Source organism: Lissotriton vulgaris, unplaced genomic scaffold, assembly GCF_964263255.1.
Source record: "Lissotriton vulgaris unplaced genomic scaffold, aLisVul1.2 SCAFFOLD_292, whole genome shotgun sequence".
Lineage (NCBI taxonomy): Eukaryota > Metazoa > Chordata > Amphibia > Caudata > Salamandridae > Lissotriton > Lissotriton vulgaris.
This window is the reverse complement of record NW_028249215.1, coordinates 686,291-707,334: the sequence shown is the minus strand read 5'-3', so window position 1 is coordinate 707,334 and position 21,044 is coordinate 686,291. Positions and strand designations below refer to the sequence as shown.

The 21,044-nt window shown below is 44.6% G+C and overlaps 1 protein-coding gene across 1 annotated transcript in view; it reads left to right on the top strand.

Moving 5' to 3' along the window:
• The first annotated feature begins 1,172 nt into the window (after positions 1–1,172).
• LOC147663658 (dolichyl pyrophosphate Glc1Man9GlcNAc2 alpha-1,3-glucosyltransferase-like) overlaps positions 1,173–21,044 on the top strand; it is a 127,621-nt gene continuing 107,749 nt past the window's right edge. The window contains exon 1 of the mRNA XM_086950287.1: positions 1,173–1,286. Coding sequence (XP_086806413.1) covers positions 1,198–1,286 — 89 coding nt within the window. The 5' untranslated portion in view covers positions 1,173–1,197. The remainder of the gene's footprint in view (positions 1,287–21,044) is intronic.

Below are 21,044 nucleotides of genomic sequence, written 5' to 3'. Positions count from 1 at the left end.
AACAAGATAGTAGTGTGGCCCAAGTCCGAGGAGGAAGAGATACAGGTGGACTCCCAAGAAGCAAGACCTCAAACGGGGCACAACGCAGGTGAACTGTCGGAGGGAATTGGAGAGAACAGTGAAGCGGACAATCCTAACACGGAGTCTACCGACAGAGACAATACACCGGCCGGTGTAGTACAGAGTGAGGATCAGAGAGATGGAGAGAGATCACGAGGAGAGCGAGAGGTGGAAGAGAACATGCCGGTAAGACACACCCGTAGTGGCAGGGCAGTTACCGTGCCCTCTCGATATAGAGACTTTGAAATGAGTGGACACTAGTCATAGGCATGGTCGTCTCCGGGCGCCCCCCCAGAGACATAGATTGGGGACCATGGACACACAGTGACAGTTGGGGAAATGTGGTTTGTTGTTTATATAAAAAAGGGGGAGATATGTAGTATGCGCTCTAGTCTATGAGCGTGTACGCGATGACGCGTCACGCCATAGACTGGAGCGCGAGGCGCGCGCATGCGCGGAAGAGCTGGGGGAAAGGCGCGAACGGGGAAAACGGCAGTTGGCGACCGGAGCTGGTGCAAGATAGACGCTCGGCGCCCTATGTTCATATTACCTTGCAATTATATCAAATAAAGAAGTTCTACACCTACAGTGGCTCAGTGCATAGTGTGGGGGCAAGGAAGCAACATCACAAAGTGTCCCTCAAAGTGTAAGGCAATGAACACATACGCACATTTCATCCAGAGAAATATCACATGTAAGCTCAAGATATAACAAGCTAACGAAAAACACTTTCCACACTGCAAAAAAAAATACTACTTTCTACTCTTCCTAAAATACATGCAGTATACCTTATAACGTTCCCTAAAATATTCCAGGACGAGAAACGTGACTGCCGCCACCTAATAAACTCCCTTGCTACCTATTACAAAAACTGCAACATTTTGTGAGTGCATTTTCCATTAAAACATAATGACTATCGCTCCATATATTTTTTATGTCATTGGAAAAAATGCAGACTTCAATTCAAGCGAGGTTTCCTAAACGGCGGCGCTGATTGACGTTAGTAGCTAAGTAAAAGCATCGAGCTCCCCAGTCCAAGATGGCCGCCGTATTCGAACAATGCAGCATCGGGCAGTGTCAGCGCTGCTGCAGAGGAACTCCGACGTGTACTTCGCTTGTTTGAAATTGGAAGCGGTGATGGCGGTGTCCTCGTCTGCCACTGGTGGCTGGTTTCTGCCGCTTTCTCTCGGAGTGTCGCTCCTGAAGTGTCTGCTCATCCCTACGTAGTAAGGTTCTGCAAAGGGGTTGATGGTTTGTTCATTGTTGTGGCGAAAGTGACCACGTACATCACGTGGTGTAGGATAGATCATCTAGGCTGCGTGCACACATTTAAACTCAAACAGGAAGCTCCGTGCTTTTAGACCTCTCCTTGCAAGTTAGCTTGCACGTTTCCTCTAAGAGCTTCAAAAGAATGCTGTAGCAGGGGGGCATTAGCAGTTATTTTACGAGATGATTCATGTCATCTAGACACCTTTGTGTCCAGTCCTGGTGTTTCATTTAATAACCCTTTACTGTGTTGGAGTGGTAGTCCTTGTTCAATTAAACAAATTAGACGTAATTTCCAGGTAATGCTGCTTTGTAATAGGAAAGATGTGGTGACCAGGGCTTTGAGTTGGATAAAAAAACCGAGGGACCATCGGGCATGGCCAATGTAATTAAGGGCGTGGCTTAAAAACACATAGGCTAAAAATCTGTGCTTAGCATAGTTTGCCGCCCGACTTGTATTTTGCTGTTTCTGTCATTGCATCTAGATATGATACAACAAGTAACATCATACCTACAACAAGTCAGGACTATATTGGCTTTGTCAATGGTTGTTAGTTTCATTAGATAAATAAGCAGCAACCATGGCTTCAATATCAGTATCAATATATGTAGTATAGGGAATGCCAATAACACGATGGAGCTCCAGGAGATAGATTAACTTATATATTATTATAAATTAATAATGTGGAAGGAGCCCACATCAAGAGCTGATGAATCATAATAGGCCAGGGAACAACTGCCTCTTACAGAGTTCTAATGAGAAGACATTCTAGTGACATGTATGCATTCTAACAGAACATTCTCAACCTTAAAGCAATATCCAGATATACATATTACAATATATAATGAAAAAGCTTTCTCTTAAAACCCTGGTGACGCCACAACAATGTTGCTTCTCCTGAGTTGAAAAAGAGAAGGGAAATCCAGAGAAAAATGACTCTCGTTAAAGCAGAGCTTTCCAAAGTGTGTGGCGCAACAGGGTAGAGTGTCGCCTCCCCTCTGTATGTGTGTCGGCGGACGATGACATCTGCAGCCAGATTAGGGCGAATGCTCTTGCATTCAGTGACGCAGTTCGGCGTAGGCGGAGGAAGGAGAAGCAAGAAGTGTTAGGCGAGCGTGAGCCCTTGTTCCCTTTGCGACGGTGACCTCTGCTCCCCAGGTAAATGTTCGAAATTTTCAAACTCTGTTTTGGCCCCTCGATGAAATAGAACCTGTTTCAAATGCGCAAGCCGAGCGCAAGGCCTTGTTCCACTTTGCTATGGTGACATCTGCTCCACAGGTTAATTTTGTAAATGTTAAAACTCTGTTTAGGCCCCTCGATGAAATAGAACCCGTTTCAGATGGAGTGTGCTGGTTTAAGAGCTGGGCTCCAGTTTCCTGCAAAGGTTCACTAGGTGCAGGGCACCGGAGTTCCTCTCAGAGGCAGATGTGATCCTGTTCACACGAGGGCGGCAATGGTCATGTAAAGTGCTCCAATTCCTTCCTAATGGATAATGCTTGTGCTTTGGTACAGAACAATAAAAAAAACGTGTGTTCTTTTTATACATTTGGCAGCATTACCATCACTGCAGACATGCTTATTATTTTCTGCTCCTCTCCAAACCCCATTTCCAGACATCTGTGTTCATATCTAGGATGCTGCAAAATGTTGATCATAAACATGGCTCTACAAGTCAGACATAGAAAAGCAAACAGACGTGCTTACTAAAACTTAATGGTCCCCATATTTGGCAAGCACACATGAGTTGTGATGGGAGAGATATATGTTAACCTCATTTGCAGCCGTCTTTTTAGAAAGTGAAATACAGAGATTGATTTCCTTAAACTTCTAATAGTCATTATTATGTTTATGTGAGCAAGCTCACTTCCACTCACAAGATTATTTTTTCGTTCCGTCTCCAACATATAATTTGAACTTTTATGAATTTTAAACGGATGTAAAACACTCCATATATAATGAAAGTTCATCTAAAGTTATGGAAATCATTGCTAGATTCAGTTTTTTACTGCTGTAAGTCATACTTGTCAATAGACTGGATACACAGATATATTCATAGACAAGGCACTGGTATATTAAAGGAATTTCATTGAATTCCTTGAATATTCTGTTAGATTTTTTTCTCTAAGTAAGCTATGGCGCAGAAAGCTCAACATCTTTCTGAAGAATTATTTATGAATATCTGTAGATTCATCCTGCATCAGAATGACAAAATGTAACCATATTCTGCTTACCTGAACCTGTGATGTTATGATTCTTTTACAGGACCCGAGGCTTCGGATTATGCTATCTCTTTCTTTACTGTATAAAACACAGCAGCGAATAAAAACATTCAATTAGTTATAATAAACTGCATTGCCCATGATGCTTTGCAATAGTAACGCCACCTTAGCTCTCCATAAGAGCCCGAGTCCAATCCCATCATCCTCTTTCTTTGCTGCTCACAGCAAGAGATAAGTGCCCATTTTCATTGCTCCATTGAAATGCTTATTGTCTTTTGATATGTCGCTCTGACTTGTATATTATTTGTTACATGATTATGTATGCATTAAACATTGACTTCTTTTATGCCTATAATGTTAATTAGCGCTTTACTTGCAGTTTTGGCTTTTTATTCTTAGCGCTTAGGCTGGACTTTGTCCATGTATATTTAGCGCGATTGGCGCTGAGGCGGGACTTTGTCCGTTTGTATCCCAGCACCGCTGGCTCCGCATTGATCTCTGGCGCGCTCCTCGCGCGATTGTACTGGACCGCTTGTGCGATAGTTTCTCATGCCAGTAAACGGCAGGGCGCATAAGCGCTAGTGTGCTTTGGGCTCCCCTTGTCTCATGCAGGAGCCAAGTGGTTCACGGCGTGCATGCGCAGCACAAGCGCTCCCATTGGGCTACTTTTGGGCTCCGTTTGGTAGCGCGTTGTGCTGCATTTTCATACACGGAGAGTTGGTGGAGGGGACGCCCAGGTCAGCTGCAATAGTATCTGCCTACTGGAGTGAGCACACGCTCTTGGAATATTGTTTTGGGTCCTACACCTCTTGCAAGGGTTGTAATAATAATTGACTACAGCTTTGCTGAGGGGGCTGGTACAATCTAATTTGGCCATCAGTGATTGTGTGCAGTGTGAACTTGCCCCCCCCCATTACTCCTCTTTATTTCATTATATATAATATATATCTCCAACTGGATGCAGCCGTCAATAAAACAGTGAGCACTTGCATGGGACTGCTTTGGATGTTGAGAAAGGTCCTCCCGATGCTTCCTATGGATAGTAGGTCAGAGGTGGTGAGGAGCATCATTGTAAGTCGCCTGGACTACTGCAATGCTCTATTTCTTGGAGCACCATCTACCTTGATAGGAAAACTGCAACGGGTGCAGAATCTTGCAGCCAAATTAGCGCTTGCTCGCCGCCGCCTTGACTCCTCATCTCAGGCATTAAGAGACCTTCATTGGTTACCGATCCTTCAACGGATCGATTTTAAATCTTTATGTATTGTATTCAGGGCCCTTCACGGACAAGGCCCAGTGCCACTTCAGAACATGTTCCATTGGTACACTCCGTCCAGATCCCTTCGTTCGGCTTCTGCCTACCTTGCTGTGGTGCCTAAAGTTCTGAGATCGCGGTTGGGCGGTCGATCCTTCAGCTTTATGGCAGCCAGGCTATGGAATACTCTTCCGCTAGGACTGAGAAGTATGAATGATCTTGATTCTTTTAAGAAAAATTTAAAAACCCATCTCTTTCCTAGGGCTGCATCTTTTTAGTTCTTAAATCTGCAGGGTGCGCAGCAGGATCCTTCTAGTCAAAGCGCCAGGATACCCGTTGGGTGACAGACATGCGCTATAAAAGATTTAAAAAATAAATAAATAAATAAATAAATATACACATGCTGCCCTAGTGTATTTTGCACCAGTCCTTAATTATGGATGACTGGGTGACTTATGAAGATGGCGATGAGGAGGTTTTTTATGAAGGACAGCAGGAAACTGTACTAGAAGATAATATTGTGGAGGCTCTGGACGCCTGTGTCCAATCCTCGGTCAATAAGGCTATTGAGAGCACGGTACCTAATACTGTGCAACAAGATCTAGCTGCTGCACTTAAGCCTATCACTAAGCAGCTTGAGAGTTTTTCTAAGAGGTATGGCTTCACTAAAGAGAAAGGGAAAAGCACTCCACCAACTGCAAGCGCGGCGCAGGGAAGTCAATGGCCGCATGCCAGCTCATTAAAGGATCTATCTCCTCCACAGTCTGGAGAGCATGGCTACTCACTTGGTGGTAAAGTAAAGAGCAAGCAGAAGGTTTACCCCGATACCGACACCACTAACACCAACACGGCTACGACCGATACGGATGAGGAACCCCCTCCTAGTAAGAAAGCAAAAACGGTGGCGTCCGCATCCCCGGAAGCAAATGTCAACACTCCGTTCACGTTCAACCCTAGTGACATTGTACACCCTAGATCTTCAGATTGGTCTCTGGCCGCATAAGTCACTGAATACCGCCATAAAAAACTTTGTAAAGGTTTTGACAAAGAAGTTCGCAACAGACTCAGATCCGAATGTCCTCGGCCTGAGGTACCAGACAAGGTGGCAGAGACCCCAGAGATAGACGTGAGTCTCCTCACTTTTCTTTAAAAAATTGCTAAGGACCCCAAGAAGGGGATTGACCGAGCTTGGCGCGCAGGTCAAGATAAACTTCTTGACATGGTGGGTCTGTTAGCAAAGATTCTGGAAATGGCCCAGGTGGCCAAGGAAGCGGCGACCCCAGTTGACCCTGATATACTTGCAGGCTGGACCCAGAGGGCCATTTGCCTTTTAGGCAATGCGAATTGCGCCATATCCACCGAAAGGCGTAAGTCCTTGCTTATGCGCATGGACTCTAATCTTACCGACCTGGCAGCAACGGAGCCTGGCCCTTGGGCCGAAGGTAATCTCTTCGGAGACCGGTTCGTAAAGGATGTGTCAAAATATGTAGGGACATTCACATCCCTGGATAAGGCGCAGTCGGGTATTAAATGTGTCTTCCAGCGAGGCCTTTTTAACAGGGCAGGGGACGCTCATCAGGCCGTGGATATACCCATGGTCCTCCAAGAGGCGACTGGTCGTGGACGAGGAGAGTGGGACTCAACGAGAGGGGGCACCTTCTACCCCACTTGTTGACGGTTCAACAGAAGGCGGTTCCACGGCGGTGGAAACAGTGCTGGTTTCCAAGCACAGAATTCCTCAGGTAAGCCTACCAGATGTATCTCTACTTCCATTGGGGGGGTCGAACTCAGGCATTTGTGCAAAATTGGTGTTTGATCACGCTGGATGCTTGGGTAATTCAGATGGTCCAGGGCTTCCAGCTAGAATTCTACAGTGCACTCCTTCAGGACACTTGGCCCAAACCTCTCCATTTTTCCCAACAAGAGTGCAATTTTATAGACTCCAAAATAGCAGAATTGCTACAGAAACCCGCAATCAGGCGTTGCGATGGCAAGCCTCGCGGCTTCTGCAGCAATGTTTTTCTGGTCCAAAAGAAGGGTGGTGGACCCAGACTGGTTTTGAATTTGAGGGAATTCAATCAGTACCTCGTTTACAAGCATTTCAAAATGGAAGGGATTCATATTTTGACAGATCTTCTGAAGCACGGAGACTGGATGGTCAGGTTGGACCTCAAGGATGCATACCTGTCCATTCCCATTTTTCCACCACACCGCCGTTTCCTACAATTTCAATGGAAAGGCCGGTGGTAAGAGTATTCGGCCCTTCCTTTCGGGCTTTCCTCGGCTCCTTGGTGCTTCACCAAGGTGATGAAGCCGGTAGTGACATACCAGCGGGATCAAGAGGTGCGCATGATTATTTACCCTGACGACATCCTAATCATGGCGCAGACCCTGGAGTTAGTGGCTCGCCATCTTCTAATGGCAATGTCGCTATTGCGGAGTCTAGGTTTTGTGATCAATCAAGCCAAGTCTGCACTAATCCCAGCACGGAGGACAGAATTTCTGGGCTTTGTAATAGACTCCCAGTCAGCACAATTGAGTCTTCCCAAGTCGAAGTTGAAGGATCTCAGGAAAGAGATTACATTACTTCTCAGCAAGCAACAAGTGTCTCTCAGACTTATTGCCAGAATAGTGGGTTTGCTAGTGTCATCCATCCAAGCGATCTTCCCGGGCACGCTGCATTACATAGCTCTGCAAAGGCTCAAGATCCAACATTTACGGAAAGGTCTATCTTACACGGACGTGGTTCCTTTAACCCAGGAGGTGAGGGACGAAATGCAGTGGTGGCTGAGCCACGTTAAAGCGTGGAACGGAAGAGCCATTTTCGGATCGCAACCCGAGGTAGTCATAGAACCAGACGCCAGCCGTTGGGGATGGGGGGCGCGTTGCGGACATATCTCCACAGGCGGTTGATGGTCGCCCCAAGAGCTGTCTTTACACATAAATTGTCTAGAACTCCTAGCGGGTTCTTTCGCGATTCGGACGCTGTCCCTCAAGCAGATTTTGTGTTGCATCCTCCTACGGATGGACAACGTGTCTACAGTCAGGTACATAAACAAGTTAGGGGGGACGAGGTAATCTCTTCTAGTGGAGATTGCCAAGGATTTTTGGCATTATTGCCTGAAGAGACAGATCACGGTGATCGCGGAGTACATTCCGGGGCAGTCCAACTTAGTGGCGGACTGGAATTCGAGACATCTCAGGGATTACAGCGATTGGCGACTGGACCAGACGGTGTTCCAGTGGTTACAGGACCTCTAGGGTCCATGTCAGACGGACTTGTTTGCATCACGGTTGAATCGCCAGCTTCCCTACTTCTTCAGTTGGAGGCCGGACCCAGCGGCGACAGCAACCGATGCCTTCCTTCAGAGCTGGTCGGGAGCTTTGAAATATGCGTTCCCGCCGTTCCTCTTAATACCCAAGGTGAAATCCCTTGTGTTCAAACAACAGGTGGAAGTGATATTGGTTGGCATTTCGGGCTGGACTGTTTCTATGAGGCACAGGGTCAAACTGATTTGCATATAGCCATGTCTGAACTGGGGTAGCAGAGTGGGCTAAAGAACGGTGATGGATTAAACCCAGATCTTTTGACTGGGTGTGAAGGTTTGATTGATTCAGATGCTCCGTCCATCACCACTCCATTTTCTACCGCTTTTGGCTGCCATAAGTGTGGCAGGGTATGCTCAGACGTGAGTCCCTTGCTCACTTTGCCACTGGATTCAAGCAAGCCGGGCTGAAGACGGCTGGAATGCCAGAAACCGGTCCTCGGAAGCTTGTTTCCGGTCCAGGGAAGACATGGCTTGGCAGTTCGGGCTGGACTGCTCCCATGAGGCACAAGGTCAGATTGATTTGCATATAGCCATATCTGAACTGGGGTGGCAGAGTGGGCTAAAGAACGGTGATGGATTAAACCCAGATCTTTTGACTGGGTGTGAGGGTTTGATTGATTCAGATGCTCCGTCTATCACCACCCCCTTTTCTACCGCGGGAGGTGATATTGGTGACACCCCTGTGGAGGTCGCAGCCATGGTTCCCAGTCTTACTGGAGATGAGCTGCGACCTACCCAGGATGCTACCGTGGTCGGAGTCCCTACTCCTGGGACCTCATGGGGAACAGCATCCATTGATCCTAGAGGAGAGACTGTCCCTGATGGCATGGCGAATTTCCGGCAACAGTGGGAAATGCCAGGAGTTTCGGAGACAGCTTCACCATTCATTAAGCAAGCTTGGGCTCCATCAACCAGAAAGCGTTACTCTTCGGCCTGGAAAGGCTGGATGGGTTGGTGCCTGGAATGGCATTTGGATCCCATGGGGGCAGGTCTTCCCATGTTGTAAATTTTCTGAAAAGGCGGCTGAGGGTTTGGCTTATCGATCGGTAAATAATTTTCGATCGTCCATTTCCGCGGGACATAATCAAGTGGACGGGAAGCCTATTGGTATGCATCCACTGATATGTAAGCTTCTTAACGGTATACAAGTGGCAAATCCGCCTAAACCCAAATACTCTGGCTTATGGGACATCTCATTTGTTATTTCCTTGTTTAATAACTGGCCGGTGAATAATCTTCTATCCCGGAAACAGTTGTTTGCCAAATTGGCAATGCTTTTATGTCTTTCGGCATGCAGGCGTTCATCGGATGTACGGGCATTGGAACTTACAGGTAGAGTATTTACTCCGGAGGGAGTTTCTTTTACTATCACAGGTCGTACAAAAACTCTATCTAGACATGGAGAAGCGTGGCTCAGTGGTTAGAGGCGGCAGACCCGGAAGCTGAGATCGGCCGTGGACCAGGGTTCGATTCCCCGCCTCGGCGGGTCTCTGGCTCAAAATTCCACGGAGTCGATAATTCTCTCTCCGGTGCCTACTCGACTCATGGGGTCACACTCTGCGACTCTGGGCAATAGCTTGCTTAATCTCCACTACGGCCCCTCGCGGCGGGATGCCTGGCTTTCACCTTGTGGATACCCGGCCGGGGTATCTCACAGGGGAATACCAGGACGGGTTCCCTAAGCAAGCGCCTTGAGACCCCTGGGTTAAAGTGTTGCGCTATATAAATCGAAACACATTTACATTTACATTTACATGTGTCATATAATGCTTTTCCCAGCAATGAAAAGTTATGTGTTGTGCATTGTTTAAAGGAATACGAGGAATGTACTAGGTGTTTGAGACCAGAGAGGTCTACTCAAAAGCTCATTGCAGTACAGAAACCTTTTAAGCCGGTGTCGGCTGCCAGTATTGCCAGATGGCTTCGTTATATAATGAAAGAAGCTGGTATTGACATTCAGAAGTTTGGAGTACATTCAGTAAGAGGTGCCATGGCGTCTAAATCTTATATGTTAGGTCCTAACATTCAGGATATTATGCATTGTGCTGAATGGTCTGCAGAATCAACTTTTAAGCATTTTTATTATAAGCCGGTGGGAGACATTACATCTGTTGTATTTAATGAAGCGTTAAACTAGCATAATCCGAAGCCTCCGGTCCTGTAATAGAATCAAAAATTTGCTAGCATTCACGGCAAGAATTTTCAATTCTATTAAGGACACTGAGGCGAGGATTATCCCACCCGACTATGTACAAAGTACTTGTTCAAATTGACCACCCGTATTTGATGACATAATGAGGTGTTTTCTACACAGATATTACGGGTTGTTCATTTTTTTCCTAGGCGCAGACAAGAAGTCTGACTAAGATGTTCTTCCAGTTGAAGATTACAGAATGGATCCTGGTTCCGTATTAACTTCTATGTTGGAGGATGTTCTACAGTTATTGTTCACATATGGACTGTTGCAGTTCAAGCAAAGTTAGAGGATGATGGGATTGGACTCAGGGCTCTTTTGGAGGGTTAAGGAGGCGTTACTATTGCAAAGCATCATGGGCAATGTAGATTGTTATAACTAATTGAATGTTTTTATTGGCTGCTGTGTTTTATACAGTAAAGAAAGAGATAGCATAATCCTCGCCTTGGTGTCCTTAATAGAAATGAAAATTCTTGGTACGAATGCTAGCAAATATTTGATTCACCTTGACTGTTGTTTAGTTTGTGTGGCTTGCTGAATCACGGCAGTCTGTTCCAAGAAGTTACCGATCTTCCCTTCAGGGGTGGTTGATGATAAATGATGTGGAAATGGTTGTAAGAATATGATATGGTGGCTTTTAATTTTACACCAGGAGCCATATTGTTAATTATTCCCGCAAACTGCCTCCATAAGAGGCAGCAGTTTCTCTCCGGTCTTTGTTTAGTGACACTGAATAGGCTTCTCTCACTCCCTCAAGATTGGTCCAGCCATTCCATTCCAAATGTTACCTTCCGTAGGTTTTATCACTTCCTGTTCAGTACTCCATGATTATTTTGTGATGCATATTAGAGAGCTTCTAAGCTGCCTGACTGCATTCTGCTCCTTCCATATCTTTGAAAGCAGTTTGTGATGTATTCAATCTACTTTTCTAGCCTGTTTGCTCCATGGCTTATAGTCCCAATCACTCATACTGCTGCATTGTGTTGATTGTAATTCTGTTGTTGACTGGTCTAGTCTTGCTTTCATGGGGTCCACTTACTTTACTGTGCCTCCCTTCCACCGATTTCCATGTTTCCCTTACCTTTCCACCTTTGGGTAGAGATTAATATGCTTTGGTATGCTAAACCTGACACAGGGACGCCAGGGTGTTGTGTATCTTCTCAGCATTTTTTGCACAGATATATGCCATGGTGAAACAACTGACCGAAAATCCAGAATGTTGTTGTATAAATACATTTCTTAACATTTGGAAATTTCTTTAAAATAGACTATTACAAAGATTTGGGGATTTGTCAAATTAATATAGTTGTTTTTTTTTGTTTGTTCTGCTATTTAAAATGACGGGGGCAAGATTTGAATTTATAAGTCACTTACTTCTGATGGATAATCTAAACATATTTTTCTTAGCTTGATAATATTCCTCAGGGGCCAGACAGGATCCGGAAACTTTTCATAACAAGGCTCCCATGCGCCTATATGTTGCATGGTGCGGCTTATAGTAGACTTTGTGCCACCCCAGAAGTGACAGAGTGGAGCCACATATAAGCCCCTCCACTGTAGGCCGACGTCAGTTCCTTTCTTTCTTCTCATTGGAATGTGGTTCTGGAGCTCCGCTCCCACTTTTGTCTGTCTTTGACGTCTAAAATGAAATTCAGTGTGCAAAGGAACAGTGTCTTATCCTAAAACAACACGTTTCCAACCATGCTGTGAGTACAGAAAACATATGAGGCTCCATTGTCTTTTTTGCTCTGACTCTGGCCAGAGCTTGCTGCCGCTAAGAGAAGATGATTGTGGGGATGTGGATGATTTACCCTCTGTCCTCCCATTGTGATGATGACAGTCTTCTACATGGACTTGCAAGAGGCCAGTGGGCTTGATACTTCCCATGATACAGGGTTGACGTCCCCTCTTGGGCTCCTAGTGGAAGAGAGTTGCGATTCTACTATTAACATGACCAGAGAATCTGGATTTCATTAAAGACACGGAGGCTGACATTATGCATTATCCTTTAATAGCAACTCACAGCAGCCGCACTACATTACAAAGGATAAAGTTCTAGAGTCTACACAACACAGGATAAGGGATGTAACCAGGAAACAGTCTGCCTCTTTTAAAATAATCGCAGCAGGAAAGTTTTAGAAAATGGCGAGATCCAACTTGAACTTGTAAATCCATCTTGAACTTGACTTCGGAGCCTTAAAAGGAAAGGACCAGACGGTTAAATGGAATTACCTGGAAAGGAGAAAAGATAGGTTTAAGAACCATATCCAGAAAAGCCTAGAGAGCAACATTTTCATAAAAGGCAAGATAACAGAATCATAACAACAACTGATGTTAACAATAAACTCCGTATTGAAGCAATAAAATCAGCATTGAAACATTGAAACGTTGACAAAGGGAGGAGGGAGGGATAATGTCAGCCTCCGTGTCTTTAATGAAACCCAGATTCTCTGGTCATGTTAATAGGAGAATCGCAATTTCATTACAAGACCGGAGGCTACATTATGCATGTTCGTAGCCCCGAAGGACAGCATCAGACATATGCTCAATAGGCTTTCAATAATGACGGGCAAAGGTGTTAGCATTTGACCAGTCAGCAGCATTTAGGATATCATCCAACTTACCACCAGACCAAAATGACTTACTGGCCATAGCTCCTCTGATAGAATGTGCTTGAAACCTGGAGAGGTCAATACCAGCTAGACTCATGGTAGACTTAACCCATCTAGCTATGGAGGAAGAAGTAACAGGTTTAAACGGCTTAACAAAGGAAACTAAAAGTTGATTTGCATCGCTAGGGTGAAGGTTACACATTCTCGAGTCATATTCCTTCATACAAGCAACAACACAACGTTTGGGGAAAAGGTCAAAGCGAGGATAAAAGATAAAATCTGACATGGTTTTAGTTCTCCTTAGAATTTCAAACTTAACACCAAACGTATCATAACATCTATTAGAAATATCTAAGCTTTTGATGTCAGAGACTCTCCTACAGGAGATTAAACATAAGAGAGTAGCGAGTTTGAAGGAGAGAAATTTCCTGTTAAGGGAAGAGTTATCTGGCCAGGAACAGAAAAGATCTAGAATAGCCTTAACATCCCAAAGAGTCTGGTACTTCGGTTTAGGGGGTCTCCTTAGTCTAATACTCTTGAGGACTCTACAAATGATAGCATTCTTACCTACCGATTTACCGTTGATAGGTGAATGGCCCGCAGAGATTGCGGATCTAAAGCAATTAATTGAACGATAGGAGAGGCCTCTGTCAAATTGTTCAACCAGAAAGTTTACGATATCGACAACAGGATTCTCCACGGGATCCAGATTCCTTTCCAAGCACCAATGAAAGAATTTTTTCCAAATGTTGTTGTACCTAAGGTGTGTTCCTGGAGCCCAGGATTCCCCGAGAAGAGAGAGAGCTGACGACGAAAGTCCAGTCAATTCGTTAGATTGCCTGACACTTTCCAGGCAAGAAGGTTCAAATTCCCCGAGAGGATAAGATGATGATCTTCCCCGTCTGCGTTTGAAACCAGGCCTTTGACTGCTGGGATCAGAAAGGGAATGTCGCAAGCGAGTTCCAGGGCTGTCGGGAACCATGCTTGGGATGGCCAAAAGGGAGTTTTAATTTGTAGTGAATTAGAAATAATATGATAAACTATTAATATATAAATTTAAAACATTTTATTTTTATATACACACTTTTTTTTTTTTAAAGTAACTAGTAGTACTCAACGTAGAGTTGTCGGAGGGATTAAAAAGAAAATACTTAAAATGATTGTAATACACTTATAGTGTCTCCTCCCCTTTTTTTTTTTTAAATTGGCAGAGATATTAGGCTAAAAGGGGGAAAAAGCGCGAGAAATTAGGGGCGTAGGAGAAAACGGCAAGCAAAGGACCTCCGGCATCGTCTGAAGCGAAGCAACCGTCAAGATGACAAATCGTTCGAGCTAAGGCGCAGTCAGAAATGAGGGGAAAGATGCTTTGGGAACGAGATACGCAACGCGGGTGTTGCTAATGGCCGTTCCTTTAAGCTAAGTTGTTCCTAAATATTGCGACACATTAAGAGGCATGGGAAGAAAAAAGAGAGTGAGCATGTTAGCGGGCATAAAACTGGAGCCGCAATGAAGAAAGGCTCGACCCGACATCAAAGTGGGAAAGGAGTGTCGGTAAAATGTGTGCGAGGACGCGCTAGGGGGTGAGGTGTGAATGGGCTCATTTAGCACGACTGGGGAAGGTTCGGGAGGGCAGACAACCGTAAATTGTAAGTCGTTTGGGAGGGGTGGGAGGGGGGAAGCCAGCGCCACCGAGAGAGACGTGCGGAAGGCAGATTAGCCGATGAATAAATATATACATAAGGTTAAAAGACAAGCAAACCGATGTTTATCATCAAAAGGATAGAAAACATCGAATTAAACAAGTTAAATTAGTCTAACTGTAAGCTTAAGGCCAAAACAAAGGCAAATTAAAGAGAAGTAAGAGGTAGTGACTTATCTGCTTGCGAGCCGCTTTTAAAAGAGGCAGACTGTTTCCTGGTTACATCCCTTATCCTGTGTTGTGTAAACTCTAGAACTTTATCCTTTGTGATGTAGTGCAGCTGCTGTGAGTTGCTATTAAAGGATAATGCATAATTAGGCTTTCCTGTTTTCAGTTTCTATTTTTGGTAAATTCTGGTGGGGTTTCTCAGTGTTTTCAAGTGATTTCAATACCTTAAAAAAACAGTGGTTATCAGTGGTTACACATTTTCGCACCATTAAAAACAACAGAAACAGTGTTTTTCCAGTGTATATGGAAAGTTTTGCTTTTATTATTGCTTGCTTTCTGCACTGATAGTGCATGGTATATAGAGAGTGTACATATAGTGTATATGAGGTCCAAATAGATTTTTGCAAATTAAACCTATTGTAGTACACCATACAATACTTCTTCAGTGAGTCTTTGGTCATGTGTGCTCACTCTTTCCATCCCATGTAAACTTCTGTGAAAAGGCCCTCTCAACATTGGTACTTGAGACGGGCAACGACAAAACAGCCAGTACACAATTTGTTAACTCCAGACATAGACATAGCTTTCCATGCCAATACTGGTGCACTTGAATATTACGATTCACAGGGCAGATCCTGCAACAATTGAGTTGAGCCGGGCGCTTATGCCCTCAGAGTTATTGAAGCTGTCAAAAACGAAGCAGCACTTTTGAAACTACGGAGGAAATGCACCTTTATGGAAGGGATCTAGAACTTGTACAGAGTACCAAATTGAGGTTTAATTGACTTCAAATGCCATTGGTGGTGAAGGGACATTTCTGTGCATCATTGCAAGCCATTTCCCATACATTGTAAAATAAATGTTCCTGAATTGCTCTTCAACATTGCTTTGTTACCAAGTGGCAATCACTCTAACATGGAACATGTTGCAGTGCTAAAGTCACTAAAGGTGTCGCCCAGCCTCCTCTCAAGGAGATGTTGCACATCTACACCAATTATGCTGAACACTTAGTAGACAAGGTTGTTTTCAGACTCTAGTTTTTTATAATGACCACTACAGCAGTTATGTTTTCCTATAACAATCTAAGAATGCAGTAGAGTGTACTTGTTTTCACATCTCTATCAATATGAGACCAAAGATCCTCCAATTTCTGGCCTTTGGCATCATCACTCTGCAAAACTTCTATAAACGGTTGCCACATGGATAATATAGCATTCATAGCCCCTTACCTATCAGTAAAAGAATCAGATGTAGCCAAAATATCAAATATGAGTTTGATATTTCCTGAATCTCTACAATTCATAAAATAATTAAACAAGACCTAAAACATGCTTCTAAACCCTGCATCTTTAGACGAAAGACCACAAAACTGAAAAAAGCAAAAGGAAGAAGAAACAGTATTTTAGTGGCATCCCTAAACAACAAAACTCAAGCAGAATAAAGTTAGCCCAGTCTTTCTTACTGCTAGCTTGTATAACAAAGTTACATTGTATTGGCCCCTTCAGGAAAAAAAATATGACTCTTTCACTCTCTTTTTCCTTTCTTTGAATGGCATTTAGTTTGTGGTTGTGCAAGTGTTTTTTCAATGTTTATATGTTTTCACTGGTGAGGGCTATTTCTCCTTCAGTGGGGGTTTATCAGTTATTATAGGTTTAAACCTAAAACCGGACAGCCTATGCATAATGTAGCCTCCGGTCTTGTAATGAAATTCTTCCTTTGCTGTGGTAATTCTGTGAGCAGAGGTCCTGAACCTTCGCCTGCCTTCAGTTACCATCCTATGACTGCTCAGTTACTTATGCACTAAAGTGAGCCTTACTGTATGCTGGATTGAGATGTTTGTGAATATAACTGTAAAACTAGAGTTGTTCAGGTAGCCATCAAGACAGTGTTACACTCTGATTTGTACATTCCGAAAGTCACGTTTCAAGGAACCAGTTTTTTAGGTCTCGCGACCTATCAATGCGCGCAAGCGCATTGAGCGGAGCGAGAATTCATGTCGGCAAAATCCTCTTCAAACCAAGGGCTTTCAGCCCCGCGGTTTTCTTGAAGTTCTCTCCCGCCCCCATCCGGCTTCCCTCCCACACTTCTCCCAAGACAGCCTCTGCACCCTCTGCAGGCTCTCCCTCACTCGGAATCCCGCCCCAGTCTCTCCCGCCCCCATCCAGCTTCTCCTCCACCTAATTGAATCATGGCCGGCCGCAGGCCGGCCGTACTTTCAGTTTCCCGCTCTGCATTTTCATGTAAGTTGTCTTTGCCCGAATTGAATACGCAACACATTTACTGTCCGACTCGTCTTTCCTTTGTTTTTACGTTTGACCTGGACTTTCATCATACAGAGACCCTCTCCAGCAGCCTTAGTCAGCAGTAAACAGACGAACGCTGCATTGTGTTATTCAACGTGTTTTAAACATCGTCAATTACTCTCACCTGATGTTCCAACCCGCCTACTCTGAGCTTCTGCTAAACAATACAACTCCCATAAGTCTCCTTGTTTGTCGATTAAGCCCCCCGTTCCAATACTTTACCACTCGTATGCTAGCTGTAAATAAAGCTTCCTTGGTGACAATAAAAAATACCCCGCCCGTCCCTTAGTTTGCCAACCAAATGTGTCGTTTGTTTTAACCACCTCTAGATAAAAAATAGTTGTTAAACATGAGCATGTGTTCAATGAAAGATTTGCATGAATGGTTAAAGCATGCTACGTAGTCAGGAGTCCGATGTACTTTCTAATGTCCCAATGTAGGAAAAACTGTTGTTATTACAACTTTTATTACGTCCATGACTGTTCGCGTCATTTCACTTTGAACGTAATCCTAGGGTGCTGGGTCGTGTTGAAGAACGACTATAACAGTTTACTGAAAATATTTATGTCCCGCACGCTCTTTTATTCTCACGCCCCCCCCCCCAACAGGCTCTCCCTCACTCGGAATCCCGAACCCAGGCTCTCCCGCCCCCATCCGGCTTCTCCTCCCCCTAATTGAATCATGGCCGGCCGCAGGCCGGCCGTACTTTCAGTTTCCCGCTCTGCATTTTCATGTAAGTTGTCTTTGCCCGAATTGAAACCGCAACACATTTACTGTCCGACTCGTCTTTCCTTTGTTTTTACGTTTGACCTGGACTTTCATCACAGAGAGACCCTCTCCAGCAGCCTTAGTCAGCAGTAAACAGGCGATCGCTGCATTGTGTTATTCAACGTGTTTTAAACATCGTCAATTACTCTCACCTGAGGTTCCAACCCGCCTACTCTGAGCTTCTGCTAAACAATACAACTCCCATAAGTCTCCTTGTTTGTCGATTAAGCCCTCCCGTTCCAATACTTTACCACTCGTATGCTAGCTGTAAAAAAAGCTTCCTTGGTGACAATAAAAAATACCCCGCCCATCCCTTAGTTTGCCAACCAAATGTGTCGTTTGTTTTAACCACCTCTAGATAAAAAATAGTTGTGTATGTCCTGCACGCTCTTTTATTCAATTCGTCCAAATTATTATTTTACGGTGGGCTACCCTGGTTCGCTCTTCATCCTTCACAAGCGCTAGCAAATAATCACACAAGTTGATGATATACGTATATCAATCCCAAGATGCTCTCTCCAATATAAGATGCAAAAAGATCATCGTAAACATATGTATTCCATGTCCACCAAATGTATTCACTTGAACATCTTTTTTTTTATTGCTCATTTGTTGAAATATATGGAACTGAGTAATTCCAATTTTCAAGTGCTGTATAATGGCACGGTGCGGTGTGGACATGTAAATGTGGAACCCTAACTGTTCATCTCTGACTGCGTAGTGCTTGCACCGTGCACCTGGAGATTCGTGTGTTGCGACACAGATGGTAAAACATTGTCTGAAGTTTGGGAAGCATTACTTCTAAGCATCTTTAGTATGAAAGAAGCCTTTGGGTTCCTTTTGATCTCAAACATTTTACAAATTCCTTCCTATTGTCTCCAACGTGAAATATGTGTTTGTCATCGAATTGCTTTGTGGAATGGGGCGGCGGGATTTTGTGTTCAGAGCAATTGTTTTCCTTTTTACAAACGAACACTAGACTTAGGAAGGGTAGCTGGAGTTTTCTCCATTCTTTCTCTCGTCCTGACAGCATCCAAACATTTGTACCCAATTGGTTATCTTAAAGTTGTGAACAAATGCAGCTCTTAACCCTCAAGAGTAATCACAAGGTGTGGGCACCTTCAGAGATGCTTTTTCATGATGCTCGAATGCATGTCTACTCTCAAAAGGAAACAAGCACTGGCGTTGCCAATAGGTCTCGCAGTAGGAAAGTTGGAGCTATTACAATTGCAAATAACAATGCCTTTTATTTTTGCTTTCATTTTAAAAACAGAAAGGGCTTTGTCAATTACAAAACCAATAGCTCCAACTTTCCTACTGCGAGACGCTAGTGCTTGTTTGTTTTGCTGTTAAGTAAATGCTTTGTTTATATTTCTGACTTTTCAAAATTGGTTGAGATTCCAGCTCTGTGTTTACTGCTTACTCTTCCAGTGTAAATTCATTGTTGTATAGCTGGGTCTTAACTGAGGTGGCGAAGTGAGCTAAAGAATGATGATGGATTCAACGCCCCTTTTTGTGCCGTAAGTCACTGGGTCATTTGTCAATGTGTGCATGACATATTCTTGTTTCAACCATTTAGAAAAGGGGGTGAGTGTCTGAATTAAGCAGACCACTCTTACCCAGTCCAAAGATCAGGGCTTGATCCATCACCGTTATTTATCTCACTGCCCCATCCCAGCTCAGAACCTGGCTATATGCAAATCAGTCTGTCCCTGGCCCAGTGCATCATGGGAACAGGGCAGACTAAACTACCAAGCCAATTCTTCACCAGAAAGGAGACAAGCTACCGGGGACCGGTTTCTGGCATTTCAGCCGTCTTCGGCCCGGCTTGCTTGAATCCTGATGGAGCAGTGAGAAAGGGACTCATGTCTGAGTCTACCCTGCCACACCTATAGTGGCCAAAAACGATTTAGAAAAGGGGGTGGTGATGAACAGAGTGTCTGAATTAAGCAGACCACTCTTACCCAGTCCAAAGATCAGGGCTTGATCCATCACCGTTATTTATCTCACTGCCCCATCCCAGCTCAGAACCTGGCTATATGCAAATCAGTCTGTCCCTGGCCCAGTGCATCATGGGAACAGGGCAGACTAAACTACCAAGCCAATTCTTCACCAGAAAGGAGACAAGCTACCGGGGACCGGTTTCTGGCATTTCAGCCGTCTTCGGCCCGGCTTGCTTGAATCCTGATGGAGCAGTGAGAAAGGAACTCATGTCTGAGTATACCCTGCCACACCTATAGTGGCCAAAAACGATTTAGAAAAGGGGGTGGTGATGAACAGAGTGTCTGAATTAAGCAGACCACTCTTGCCCAGTCCAAAGATCACGGCTTGATCCATCACCGTTATTTATCTCACTGCCCCATCCCAGCTCAGAACCTGGCTATATGCAAATCAGTCTGTCCCTGGCCCAGTGCATCATGGGAACAGGGCAGGCTAAACTACCAAGCCAATTCTTCACCAGAAAGGAGACAAGCTACCGGGGACCGGTTTCTGGCATTTCAGCCGTCTTCGGCCCGGCTTGCTTGAATCCTGATGGAGCAGTGAGAAAGGGACTCATGTCTGAGTATACCCTGCCACACCTATAGTGGCCAAAAACGATTTAGAAAAGGGGGTGGTGATGAACAGAGTGTCTGAATTAAGCAGACCAATCTTACCCAGTCCAAAGATCAGGGCTTGATCCATCACCGTTATTTATCTCACTGCCCCATCCCAGCTCAGAACCTGGCTATATGCAAATCAGTCTGTCCCTGGCCCAGTGCATCATGGGAACAGGGCAGACTAAACTACCAAGCCAATTCTTCACCAGAAAGGAGACAAGCTACCGGGGACCGGTTTCTGGCATTTCAGCCGTCTTCGGCCCGGCTTGCTTGAATCCTGATGGAGCAGTGAGAAAGGGACTCATGTCTGAGTATACCCTGCCACACCTATAGTGGCCAAAAACGATTTAGAAAAGGGGGTGGTGATGAACAGAGTGTCTGAATTAAGCAGACCACTCTTACCCAGTTATTTATCTCACTGCCCCATCCCAGCTCAGAACCTGGCTATATGCAAATCAGTCTGTCCCTGGCCCATTCAGAGTCTCATTCAGAGACTCTGTCCCTCACCACCCCTTGTTGTAAATATTTTTGTCCACCCTAAGCGTGGAAGGGTATTCTCAGATGTGAGACCCT